The 12,987-nt window shown below is 55.5% G+C and overlaps 1 protein-coding gene across 1 annotated transcript in view; it reads left to right on the top strand.

The window, feature by feature from the left end:
• KIFC1 (kinesin family member C1) overlaps positions 1-12,987 on the top strand; it is a 34,458-nt gene that overhangs the window by 3,412 nt on the left and 18,059 nt on the right. Inside the window, exons 2-8 of the mRNA XM_078882982.1 lie at positions 1,187-1,385; positions 3,152-3,350; positions 4,765-4,932; positions 6,643-6,765; positions 7,690-7,806; positions 9,572-9,751; positions 11,787-11,984. Of these exons, the coding sequence (XP_078739108.1) occupies positions 1,187-1,385; positions 3,152-3,350; positions 4,765-4,932; positions 6,643-6,765; positions 7,690-7,806; positions 9,572-9,751; positions 11,787-11,984 (1,184 nt within the window). The remainder of the gene's footprint in view (positions 1-1,186; positions 1,386-3,151; positions 3,351-4,764; positions 4,933-6,642; positions 6,766-7,689; positions 7,807-9,571; positions 9,752-11,786; positions 11,985-12,987) is intronic.

The raw sequence follows: 12,987 nt of genomic DNA, 5'->3' as shown, positions 1-12,987 counted from the left end.
CTACCCGATACCCGGCTACCCGTACCCAGCCGGGTACGGGTAGCCGGCGAATGAGCCCACGTCTGACCGAGACCGATTACTAAGCGACTGACTGACTGAGCACGTGGCGCTTACAAACAAAAATGGCACGGAAGGGGAAATTGGCTGCGGCCGTGTTTGATCGTCACCCGAGTTTGTGTTCGTGACCAGATTAAAAAAATGTTGTGAATTTTTGTGTCGGAACCCGATTTGGTCGTAGTCAGAAGCGTTCTTGACCAGAGGTTCTACTGTATAGTTTCCGCGATGTTGCGATTGGCCACCGTCCTTGGGACCATCAGCTCAGCCTGTGTGAGTCTAACTCAGTCAATGTAAGTCTGTGGGTCTCTATGTGAGTCTTTGGGTCTCTGTGTGAGCCTATGGGTCTCTGTCATTCGATGGGTCTCTGTGCGAGTCTGTGAGTCTGCATGCGAGTCTGTGGGTCTCTATGTGAGTCTACAGGTCTCTGTGTGAGCCTATGGGTCTCTGTCATTTCATGGGTCTCTGTGCGAGTCTGTGAGTCTGCATGCGAGTCTGCGGGTCTCTATGTGAGTCTTTGGGTCTCTACGTGAGTCTACGGGTCTCTGTGTGAGCCTATGGGTCTCTGTGTGAGCCTATGGGTCTCTGTGTGAGCCTTTGGGTCTCTACGTGAGTCTGTGGGTCTCTTTGTGAGTCTGTGGGTCTCTACGTGTGCTTATGGGTCTCTGTCATTCCATGGGTCTCTGTGCGAGTCACTTGCGACCGAGCTCAGACCATCAAATCTCTACACTTGGGGAACTCCGTTTCAGAATCAGAATTTTTCTATATTTTTAAATCCTTTATATTAAGTTCGCTTGCTTGCTTAGGACCGTGCAAATCTTTCGGTCGTTTTTTAACCCACTTCCCGTGATCCAATCGAGCTGACATTTTGCACACAGACTCGTTGTGCGTGACAATGCAAAATTCAAAAATTTTACACTTTTTAGGGAATTTTTTTAAATATTTAATTACCAATTGCTTAATGCTGCCAGACAATCATCTGACCCATAGGTGGCAGCCATCTCAAGCCAGAGGACGAGAGGACTCTAGCCGCCCCGATGCCACGCATATAAAGGATTTATAGTGAAAAACTTTGTTTTTACGGGTTAATTTTTTCTTCATTCCTTTCTTTCCTCTTTTTTTTTCCCGGCAGCGAGCGGCACGGCCCGGAAGCTGCCGGCGTGGGACATCAAGGGCCGCCTGGGCTTGATGGAGGCCAACTGGAGCCAGGACCAGGCGCGCATCAAGATGCTGGAGCAGATGGTGGGCGAGCTGGAGGGGGTGCGTGTCCTGCGGGAGCGCGAGACGTCAGTCAGCAGCGAGCAGGTGTCGCGTCTCCAGTCGGAGCTCAGGTGAGCGACGCGTCGGTGAGGTGTGTGACGCCTCATGTCGGAGAGGTGTGACGCCTCCAGTCGGAGCTCGGGTGAGAGACGTGTCGGTGAGGTGTGTGACCCCTCCTGTCGGTGAGGTGTGACGCCTCCAGTCGGAGCTCAGGTGAGCGACGCGTTGGTGAGGTGTGTGACGCCTCATGTCGGTGAGGTGTGACGCCTCCAGTCGGAGCTCGGGTGAGAGACGTGTCGGTGAGGTGTGTGACGCCTCATGTCGGTGAGGTGTGACGCCTCCAGTCGGAGCTCAGGTGAGCGACGCATCGGTGAGGTGTGTGACGCCTCATGTCGGTGAGGTGTGAGGCCTCCAGTCGGAGCTCGGGTGAGAGACGTGTCGGTGAGGTGTGTGACGCCTCCACTCGGAGCTCAGGTGAGCGACGCGTCGGTGAGGTGTGACTCCTCCTGTCGGAGCTCGGGCGAGCGACGCGTCGGTGAGGTGTGACTCCTCCTGTCGGAGCTCGGGTGAGAGACGTGGCGGTGAGGTGTGACGTCTCCTGTCGGAGCTCGGGTGAGAGACGTGTCGGTGAGGTGTGTGACGCCTCATGTCGGTGAGGTGTGACGCCTCCAGTCGGAGCTCGGGTGAGAGAAGTGTCGGTGAGGTGTGTGACGCCTCATGTCGGTGAGGTGTGACGCCTCCAGTCGGAGCTCGGGTGAGAGACGTGTTGGTGAGGTGTGTGACGCCTCCAGTCGGAGCTCGGGTGAGAGACGTGTCAGTGAGGTGTGTGACGCCTCATGTCGGTGAGGTGTGACGCCTCCAGTCGGAGCTCGGGTAAGAGACGTGTCGGTGAGGTGTGACGCCTCCTGTCGGAGCTCGGGTGAGCGGCGTGTCGGTGAGGTGTGACGCCTCTTGTCGGAGCTCGGGTGAGAGACGTGGCGGTGAGGTGTGACGCCTCCTGTCGGAGCTCGGGTGAGCGACGTGTCGGTGAGGTGTGACGCCTCCTGTCGGAGCTCAGGTGAGCGGCGTGTCGGTGAGGTGTGACGCCTCCAGTCGGAGCTCAGGTGAGCGACGCGGCGGTGAGGTGTGTGACGCCTCCACTCGGAGCTCGGGTGAGCGACGTGTCGGTGAGGTGTGTGACGCCTCCACTCGGAGCTCGGGTGAGCGACGTGGCGGTGAGGTGTGACGCCTCCTGTCGGAGCTCGGGTGAGCGACGTGTCGGTGAGGTGTGTGACGCCTCCACTCGGAGCTCGGGTGAGCGACGTGGCGGTGAGGTGTGACGCCTCCTGTCGGAGCTCGGGTGAGCGACGTGTCGGTGAGGTGTGTGACGCCTCCACTCGGAGCTCGGGTGAGCGACGTGGCGGTGAGGTGTGACGCCTCCTGTCGGAGCTCGGGTGAGCGACGTGTCGGTGAGGTGTGTGACGTCTCCACTCGGAGCTCGGGTGAGCGACGTGGCGGTGAGGTGTGACGCCTCCTGTCGGTGCTCGGGTGAGCGACGTGTCGGTGAGGTGTGTGACGCCTCCACTCGGAGCTCGGGTGAGCGACGTGTCGGTGAGGTGTGACGCCTCCTGTCGGAGCTCGGGTGAGTGACGTGGCGGTGAGTGACGTGGCGGTGAGCGACGTGGCGGTGAGCGACGTGGCGGTGAGCGACGTGGCGGTGAGGTGTGACGCCTCCTGTCGGAGCTCGGGTGAGAGACGTGTCGGTGAGGTGTGTGACGCCTCCACTCGGAGCTCGGGTGAGCGGCGTGTCGGTGAGCGGCCCCCGTGCGTGTGTGTGCGTGTGTGTGCGCGCGCGCAGCAAGACGGAGACGGAGGTGGCGCCCCTCCGCCGTCAGGTGCAGGAGCTCACCGAGGAGCTGTCGGCAGCAGCGCGGGCTCGGCAGCGCGCCGAGCGTGACCTGGAGGCCCGTGACGCCGAGAACGCCGAGCTGCGGCGCTCCGTGGCCGAGGCGTCGGCGCTGCGCCTCGCCATGACGACGCAGATCGACGTCGCCGAGGTGTGGGGCGCAGTGGGAGCGGGCTGGGTGGGCTGGGTGGGCTGGGAGCAGAGGTCGCAACCGGGTTTTGATTCCTTACCCGTACCCGGCCGCACCAGGGTCGCAAATGGGTACCCGTACCCTGCCCGGCTACCCGTACCCGGCCACCCGTACCCGGCCGGGTATCGGGTACGGGTATCGGGTATCTGATTGCGACCTCTGGGATGAAGCCATGTTGCAGGCGCGGGTGGGTTGATTCTAGATCTTGAATTGTGAGAAGAGACAAGACGTTGGCAAATGAGTGACAAACGGTGACTCACCAGTGACTTACGGCCTACCCGTAACCGGCCGCACCAGGGTCGCAAACGGGTACCCGTACCCGGCTGGGTACGGGTAGCCGGGTATCGGGTAGGGTACGGGTATCGGGTACCCGGTTGCGACCTCTGGCTGGGAGGTGTTTGGCGCCTTGAGGTCGCGGGTTCCAGCCGCGGCGGCGAGCTGTCATTCGGGGGCACAGCGTTGCAATAAAAACTAGAAACATTGTTTTTCATTTCGATTGAAAGCTGTTCGTGACTGCAGGGACTCATCTTCTCGGTTCTTTCGGTAAAGTCACGTGGAAGGGAAATACACATTTATAAATAACGCGATCTAACCCAAAAAACTTTAGTATGAATAATATTGGTCGCGAAAGCCGACGTGTTAAACTACATTTTTCTTTAAAAACTCAAGTGTACCTGGCCTGGCACAAGCGCCGTGGTGATATCACCGCGACTGTTGTTGTTGTTGTTGATGCTGCTGTTGTTGCTGTTTTTGTTTATGCTGTTGTTGTTCATGCTGTTGTTGCTATTTATACTGTTGTTGATGCTGCTGATCTTGTTTTTGCTGCTGTTTTTCCTGTTTTATGTTGCTGTTGTTGAGTTTGTTGATGTTGCGATTGATGCTGCTGTTGATGCGGTTTCTGTTGTTACTGTTGTTGATGCTGTTGTTGTTGATGCTGTTGATGTTGTTTATGCTGTTGACGCTGCTGCTGTTGTTTATGCTGTTGATGCGGTTTCTGTTACTGTTGTTGATGCTTCTGCTGTCGACGCTGCTGCTGTTGTTGTTGATGCTGTTGACGCTGCTGCTGTTGTTGTTGATGCTGTTGACGCTGCTGCTGTTGATGTTGTTGACGCTGCTGCTGTTGATGTTTATGCTGTTGATGCTGCTGTTGATGCTGCTGTTGATGCTGCTGCTGTTGATGTTTATGCTGTCGACGCTGCTGCTGTTGTTGTTTATGCTGCTGTTGACGCTGCTGCTGTTGATGTTGTCGACGCTGTTGCTGTTGTTGTTTATGCTGCTGTTGACGCTGCTGCTGTTGATGCTGTTGACGCTGCTGTTGTTGTTGACGCTGTCGACGCTGCTGTTGACGCTGCTACACCGACGCTGCCGTCGCCAGTGCCGCCTGCGTGAGCGCGAGTCGGCGCTGCGGGAGGCCGGCGAGCGAGAGGCGGCGCTGGTGGCGGAGATGGCGGCCCTGAGCGCCAGCATCGAGGAGCAGGGCCGGACGCTGCAGAAGTACGAGACGGAGCGGCGCTACCTGCACAACCTCGTGCAGGAGCTGAAGGTGACGGCGGGGGCGGAGGGGGGGGGGGGTTCGGCGGGGGGGGGCGGCGCTTGCTGGCGGAAAAAACTCGCGTCGATTCGATGACTACCACCAGCGTCCTGTACGCCAGGCGAGGTCGTTAACATTTCATAGCCACCGTGATGATGATGATAAGACTCGAACCCAGGGTCTTAGTGATGGTGGGTCAGTGTCTCTAACAAGGCCATTGTGAAGCCACTCCTACGAGAGAGACACCCAGACCCAGGGCTTGAACCCAGGGTCTTAGTGGTGGTGGGTCAGTGTCTCTAACACGGCCATTGTGAAGCCACTCCTACGAGAGAGACACCCAGACCCAGGGCTTGAACCCAGGGTCTTAGTGATGGTGGGTCAGTGTCTCTAACACGGCCATTGTGAAGCCACTCCTACGAGAGAGACACCCAGACCCAGGGCTTGAACCCAGGGTCTTAGTGATGGTGGGTCAGTGTCTCTAACACGGCCATTGTGAAGCCACTCCTACGAGAGAGACACCCAGACCCAGGGCTTGAACCCAGGGTCTTAGTGATGGTGGGTTAGTGTCTCTAACACGGCCATTGTGAAGCCACTCCTACGAGAGAGACACCCAGACCCAGGGCTTGAACCCAGGGTCTTAGTGATGGTGGGTCAGTGTCTCTAACACGGCCATTGTGAAGCCACTCCTACGAGAGAGACACCCAGACCCAGGGCTTGAACCCAGGGTCTTAGTGATGGTGGGTTAGTGTCTCTAACACGGCCATTGTGAAGCCACTCCTACGAGAGAGACACCCAGACCCAGGGCTTGAACCCAGGGTCTTAGTGATGGTGGGTCAGTGTCTCTAACACGGCCATTGTGAAGCCAATCCTACGAGAGAGACACCCAGACCCAGGGCTTCAACCCAGGGTCTTAGTGATGGTGGGTCAGTGTCTCTAACACGGCCATTGTGAAGCCACTCCTACGAGAGAGACACCCAGACCCAGGGCTTGAACCCAGGGTCTTAGTGATGGTGGGTCAGTGTCTCTAACACGGCCATTGTGAAGCCAATCCTACGAGAGAGACACCCAGACCCAGGGCTTCAACCCAGGGTCTTAGTGATGGTGGGTCAGTGTCTCTAACACGGCCATTGTGAACCCACTCCTACGAGAGAAACACCCAGACCCAGGGCTTGAACCCAGGGTCTTAGTGGTGCTGGTTCAGTGTCTCTAACACGGCCATTGTGAACCCCTCCTACGAGAGAAACACCCAGACCCAGGGCTTGAACCCAGGACCTTAGTGGTGCTGGGTCAGTGTCTCTAACAAGGCCATTGTGAATCTTCCTACGAGAGAGACACCCAGACCCAGGGTCTTAGTGGTGATGGGTCAGTGTCTTTAACACGGTCATTGTGAATCCCCCTACGAGAGAGACACCCAGACCCAGGGCTTGAACCCAGGGTCTTAGTGGTGGTGGGTCAGTGTCTCTAACATGGCCATTGTGAACCCAGTCCTGTAAATGTAGATGCCACTGGTTATTGACGTTCTGCTGTAGATGCCACTGGTTCTTGACGTTCTGCAGACGCAGATGCCACCGCCGCCATCTATTGCGCGGGGCGGTCGACCTTGCGGCTCTCGGTCCGAACGGGCAACTGGACGTACGTTGACGGGCCTTGTTCGTACCTCTGAAAGTTCGTAATTCGGAGTCTCTGCCCTGCCTCCCACCCCGCTACATCCGCGACGCGCAGGGCAACATCCGGGTGTTTTGCCGCGTGCGTCCCCTCCTCGGCAACGAGGTGACCAAGTCTGCGGAGCACATCTGCTTCCCCAGCATGGACGACTCCGGCATCGCCCTCGTCAAGCAGGAGGAGGTGACCCGCAAGCCCTCACCTCGTCGCAAACATCCGCCACCCTGTAGCCTTAGCAGACTGTTTGGGGCAAGCGCTGTTAGCGAGTAGCCTTAACAGACTTCTTCTTGGTTCTTTCGGTAAAGTCACGTAGAAGGGAAATAATAAAAAAATTTACCCGTAAAAACAAAGTTTTTCACTATAAATCCTTTATATGCGTGTTCAATGGGCCACAACCCAGCCCACATTGGTCTTTGAAACGGGCGGCTAGAGTCCTCTCGTCCTCTGGCTTGAGATGGCTGCCACCTATGGGTCAGATGATTGCCTGCCACCATTAAGCAATTGGTAATTAAATATAAAAAAAAAATTACCTAAAAAGTGTAAAATTTTTGAAATGTTTTTTTCACGAAAAGAAATTGTCACGCACAACGAGTCTGTGTGCAAAATGTCAGCTCGATTGGATCACGGGAAGTGGGTTAAAAAATGACCGAAAGATTTGCACGGTCGTAAACGCGCAAGCAAGCAAGCGAGTGAACTTAATATAAAGGATTTAAAAACATAATAAAATACTTATTTTTTTATGTTTTATTTTTCTTATTTCCCTTCTACGTGACTTTACCGAAAGAACCAAGAAGGTGAATCCCTGCAGTCACGAAAGCTTTAAATCGAAATTTAATTTTATAATGTTTTATTTTTATTATTTTACTACTTCCCTTCTACGTGATAATAAAATAAACTAATAATAAAATAATTTTATTATGTTTTATTTTTTTTCATTTTATTATTTCCCTTCTACGTGATGACTTTACCGAAAGAACCAAGAAGGTGAATCCCTGCAGTCACGAAAGCTTTAAATCGAAATCAAAACAACTGATTTACGCGGCGACCGGAGCGTCGTCGGCGCCGCCGCCGCGTTTGACTGCTTGCGCCGCCTCGCGTGTCCCCCAGTCGCACACGGGTCGCGGGGAGTCGAAGCCGCTGCGCTACGAGTTTTCCTTCGACAAGGTGTTCCAGCCGAGCTGCTCGCAGGGCGACGTCTTCCAGGAGATCTCGCAGCTCGTGCAGGTTGGCCCGCTCGCTCGATCGCTAGCTCACTCACTCGCTCGCTCACTCGCTCACTCATTCTCTCGCTCACTCATTCTCTCGCTCACTTTCTCGCTCGCTCACTCGCTCGCTAGCTCACTCGCTAGCTCACTCGCTAGCTCGCTCACTCTCTCGCTCACTCATTCTCTCGCTCACTTTCTCGCTCGCTAGCTCACTCGCTAGCTCACTCGCTAGCTCGCTCACTCTCTTGCTCACTCATTCTCTCGCTCACTTTCTCGCTCGCTCACTCGCTCGCTAGCTCACTCGCTAGCTCGCTCACTCTCTCGCTCACTCATTCTCTCGCTCACTTTCTCGCTCGCTCGCTCATTCTCTCGCTCACTTTCTCGCTCGCTAGCTCACTCGCTAGCTCACTCGCTAGCTCGCTCACTCTCTCGCTCACTCATTCTCTCGCTCACTTTCTCGCTCGCTCGCTAGCTCACTCGCTAGCTCACTCGCTAGCTCGCTCACTCTCTCGCTCACTCATTCTCTCGCTCACTTTCTCGCTCGCTCACTCGCTAGCTCACTCTCGCTCACTCTCTCGCTCGCTCATTCTCTCGCTCACTCGCTCACTTGCTCGCTCGCTCATTCTCTCGTTCGCTCGTTCTCTCTCGCTCGCTCATTCTCTCACTCGCTCATTCTCTCGCTCGCTCGTTCTCTCTCACTCCCTCACTCGCTCGCTCATTTTCTCGCTCGCTCCCTCACTCTCTCACTCGTTCATTCTCTCTCACTTTCTCGCTCGCTCGCTTGCTCATTCTCTCTTGCTTACCCCTCACCCTGACCGCTCGATAACAAGAACAACCCCCTAGCATGTCGCTAGCCCTCATCCCCCTCGCCCTCATCCCCCTTTCCCTCAACAACAGCCCCCTAGCATGTCGCTAACCTCTCAACCCCCTCTCCCACACGGAGTGATTTGCCGCCCTGACGCGTGCTGTCGTCTCCAATGGTGACGACGACGATGATGACGACAATGACGATGACGACGATGGTGATGATGACGATGAGGATGATGATGACGATGATGATAACGACAGTGATGACGACGACGATGACAGTGATGGTGACGACGATGATGACGATGATGATGACAGTGATGATAACGACTGATGACGATGATGACGACAGTGATGGTGACGATGATGATAATGACGATGAGGATGATGATGATAACGACTGATGATGATGACGATGATGACAGTGATGGTGACGACAACGATGATGACGATGATGACAGTGATGGTGACGACGACGACGATGATGACAATGATGATAACGACTGATGAATGACGACGACGACAGTGATGATGACGATGAGGATGATGATGATAACGACTGATGATGACGACGATGACGACGATGATGGTGATAATGACGATGAGGAGAATGATAACTGATGATGATGATAACGACAATGATGACGACGACAGTGACGATGACGATGGCGATAATGACGATGACGATGATGACGATGACGAAAGTGATGACTAAGATGATGATGACGACGACGATGATGACGATGGCGATAATGACGATGACGAAAGTGATGACTAAGATGATGATGACGACGACGATGATGACGATGGCGATAATGACGATGACGAAAGTGATGACTAAGATGATGATGACGACGACGATGATGGCGATGGCGATAATGACGATGACGAAAGTGATGACCAAGATGATGATGACGGCCGTGACGAAGATCTAAACCTCCGCACCCCCCCCCACCCCCCCCCGCCCCGCCCCGCAGTCTGCGCTGGACGGCTACAACGTGAGCATCTTTGCCTACGGCCAGACCGGCAGCGGCAAGACGTTCACCATGGAAGGGCCCGACGAAGCCGACTTCTCTCCGCACACCGAGGGCGTCATCCCACGCGCCGTCAAGCAGATCTTCTCCGCCGCTCGCCAGCTCGAGCCCAAGGGCTGGAACGTAAGGCGCGGGGGGTGTGGGTCGTGTGTGGGGGTGTTGTGGGGGTGCGTGGGGGTGCGTGGGGGTGTGTGGGTCGTGTGTGTGGGTCGTGTGTGGGGGGTGTGTGGGGGTGTGTGGGGGTGTGTGGGTGTGTGTGGGTGTGTGTGTGGGTGTGGGGGTGTGTGTGTGGGGGTGTGTGTGTGGGGGTGTGTGTGGGGGTGTGTGGGGGTGTGTGTGTGAGCGTGTGATGTTGGGGGTGTGTGGGCGCGTGTGAGGTTGTGTGTGGGGGAGGTGTGGGGTGAGGGCGTGTGTGTGTGTGTGTGAGCGTGTGATGTCGGGGGTGTGTGTGTGTGAGTGTGTGTGTGAGCGTGTGTTTGATGTTGGGGGTGTGTGGGCGCGTGTGAGGTTGTGTGTGTGAGCGTGTGTGGTGAGGTTGTATGCGCGAGCGTGTGATGTTGTGTGTGTGTGAGCGTGTGTGTGAGTGTGTGAGCGTGTGATGTTGTGTGTGTGTGATGTGCGTGTGTGTGTGTGATGTTGTGTGCGTGTGAGCACGTGCGAGGTTTGTGTCTCTATCCGTGCGCCATCTCGTGAGCGAGCCCCGTGTCTCGCAAGTGCGCCGTCTCTAACGCGTGCGTGAGGTTCTGTGTGTGAGCTTGTGGGGTGAGGGTGTGTGTGTGTGATGTTGTGTGTGTGTGAGTGTGTGTGTGAGCGTGTGATGTGTGTGTGTGAGCGTGTGATGTTGTGCGTGTGTGTGTGTGAGCGTGTGATGTTGTGCGTGTGTGTGTGAGCGTGTGATGTTGTGCGTGTGTGTGTGAGCGTGTGATGTGAGTGTGTGTGTGAGCTCTGTGATGTGTGTGTGTGTGAGTGTGTGTGTGAGCTCTGTGATGTGCGTGTGTGAGCGTGTAATGTTGTGTGTGTGTGATGTTGTGTGTGTGTGAGCGTGTGATGTTGTGTGTGTGTGTGTGATGTTGTGCGTGTGTGTGTGAGCGTGTGATGTGAGTGTGTGTGTGAGCTCTGTGATGTGTGTGTGTGTGAGTGTGTGTGTGAGCTCTGTGATGTGCGTGTGTGAGCGTGTAATGTTGTGTGTGTGTGATGTTGTGTGTGTGTGAGCGTGTGATGTTGTGTGTGTGTGTGTGATGTTGTGCGTGTGTGTGTGAGCGTGTGATGTGAGTGTGTGTGTGAGCTCTGTGATGTGTGTGTGTGTGAGTGTGTGTGTGAGCTTTGTGATGTGCGTGTGTGAGCGTGTAATGTTGTGTGTGTGTGATGTTGTGTGTGTGTGAGCGTGTGATGTTGTGTGTGTGTGTGTGATGTTGTGCGTGTGTGTGTGAGCGTGTGATGTTGTGCGTGTGTGTGCGAGCGTGTGATGTTGTGTGTGTGCGTGTGTGAGTGTGCGTGTGTGTGAGCGTGTGATGTTGTGCGTGTGTGAGTGTGCGTGTGTGTGAGCCTGTGATGTTGTGTGTGAGCGTGTGATGTTGTGTGTGTGCGTGTGAGCATGTGCGAGGTTTGTGTCTCCATCCGTGCGCCACCTCGTGAGCGAGCCCCGTGTCTCGCAAGTGCGCCGTCTCTAACGCGTGTGTGAGGTTCTGTGTGTGAGCTTGTGGAGCGTGTGGGGTGTGCGTGTGTGTGTGTGTGAGCGTGTGATGTGTGTGTGTGTGAGCGTGTGATGTGTGTGTGTGTGAGCTTGTGATGTTGTGTGTGTGAGTGTGTGATGTTGTGTGTGTGTGTGTGTGTATGAGCGTGTGATGTTGTGTGTGGGCGTGTGTGTGAGTGTGTGTGCGAGCGTGTGATGTTGTGTGCGAGCGTGTGTGTGCGAGCGTGTGATGTGCGTGTGATGTTGTGCGTGTGTGTGTGAGCGTGTGATGTTGTGCGTGTGTGTGTGTGAGCGTGTGATGTTGTGCGTGTGTGTGTGTGAGCGTGTGATGTTGTGTGTGTGTGTGATGTGCCTCTGTGTGTGTGATGTTGTGCGTGTGCGCACGTGCGAGGTTTGTGTCTCCATCCGTGCGCCATCTCGTGAGCAAGTGCGCCGTCTCTAACGCGTGTGCGCGCCGCCCCACAGTACACGTTCCGGGCCTCCTTCATCGAGATCTACAACGAGAACCTGCGGGACCTGCTAGCGGGGCCGCGCGCCGGCAAGTCCCAGCCGCTGGAGATCAAGCAGGCGCCCATCAAGGGGAGCGGCAGTAGCGCCGCCACCACCACCGCCCAGCTCACAGTCACCAACCTGCTGTACACCCCCGTCACCTCCGAGACAGAGGTTCGTGCGTGCGTGCGTGGGTGGGTGGGTGGGTGCGTGTGCACGAGTGAAAACGGGGCGCGGTAGTGTAGCGCTCATAATGCACGTTTTATTTTTTTGGGGGTTGGATCGTGTACATTTTACGCTATCTTACGCGTAAAATTTACTAACCCTAAAAGAACCTTATTACGTCTTCTTCTTGGTTCTTTCGGTAAAGTCACGTAGAAGGGAAATAATAAAAATAAAACATAATAAAATACAATTCTCACGATGTTTCGGCCACAACGCAAGCAGCCGTCCAGGTCTGTCGGAAAGACAGACCTGTTCTTCACCTGAGGACGGCTGCTTGCGTTGTGGCCGAAACGTCGTGAGAATTATTAATTATGTTTAATTTTTATTATTTGATTATTTCTACTTTACCGAAAGAACCAAGAAGATGAATCCCTGCAGTCACGAAAGCTTTAAATCGAAATGTAACCTGCATTATGGATTTAATTTGGTCTCCAGAAGCCGACGTGGTAGCGTAGCAGTCAGCGCTACGCCGCGCTACGAACCCGGCGACCCGAGGTCAAGTCCCACTCACGGCCGACGCCGGTGCCTCCCCTAGGTCGACTCGGCCTCAAATGAGTACCCGGTGCGGTGTGCGGTAAACATCGCCACCGGGGAGACAGCAGCGGCCGGGCGTGGTTGCTGGCCCACCCGGCCCCTCGTGTGCCACAGTGCCGGTAGCCTTCACAGTCGCCGCTACTCGCTAACGGCACTTGCCCCAACAGTCTGTTACAGGCTACACGGGGGGTCTTTGTATTTGTTGTGTGGTGGTGCAGCGGGGGGGGGGGGGGGATCTCTGTCTTGTGTTTTGTGTGTGCGTCTGGCCTGCCCACACCGTCACCTGGTGGCGAATGGCCGCTATTGGTATTGGTGCGTGAGCATTGTGTGTGCGCGTTCGTGTGTTAGGGGCTGTTCTTGCGCGCTGTGCTGTCGTGCTGTTGCGAGTTGACGCACGCTGTGCCGCCGTGCTACCGTG

The sequence above is a fragment of the Lampetra fluviatilis genome, chromosome 68 (genome assembly GCF_964198595.1).
Source record: "Lampetra fluviatilis chromosome 68, kcLamFluv1.1, whole genome shotgun sequence".
NCBI lineage: Eukaryota > Metazoa > Chordata > Hyperoartia > Petromyzontiformes > Petromyzontidae > Lampetra > Lampetra fluviatilis.
The sequence above is the reverse complement of the archived record's forward strand: the minus strand, read 5'-3'. Positions and strand labels throughout refer to the sequence as shown.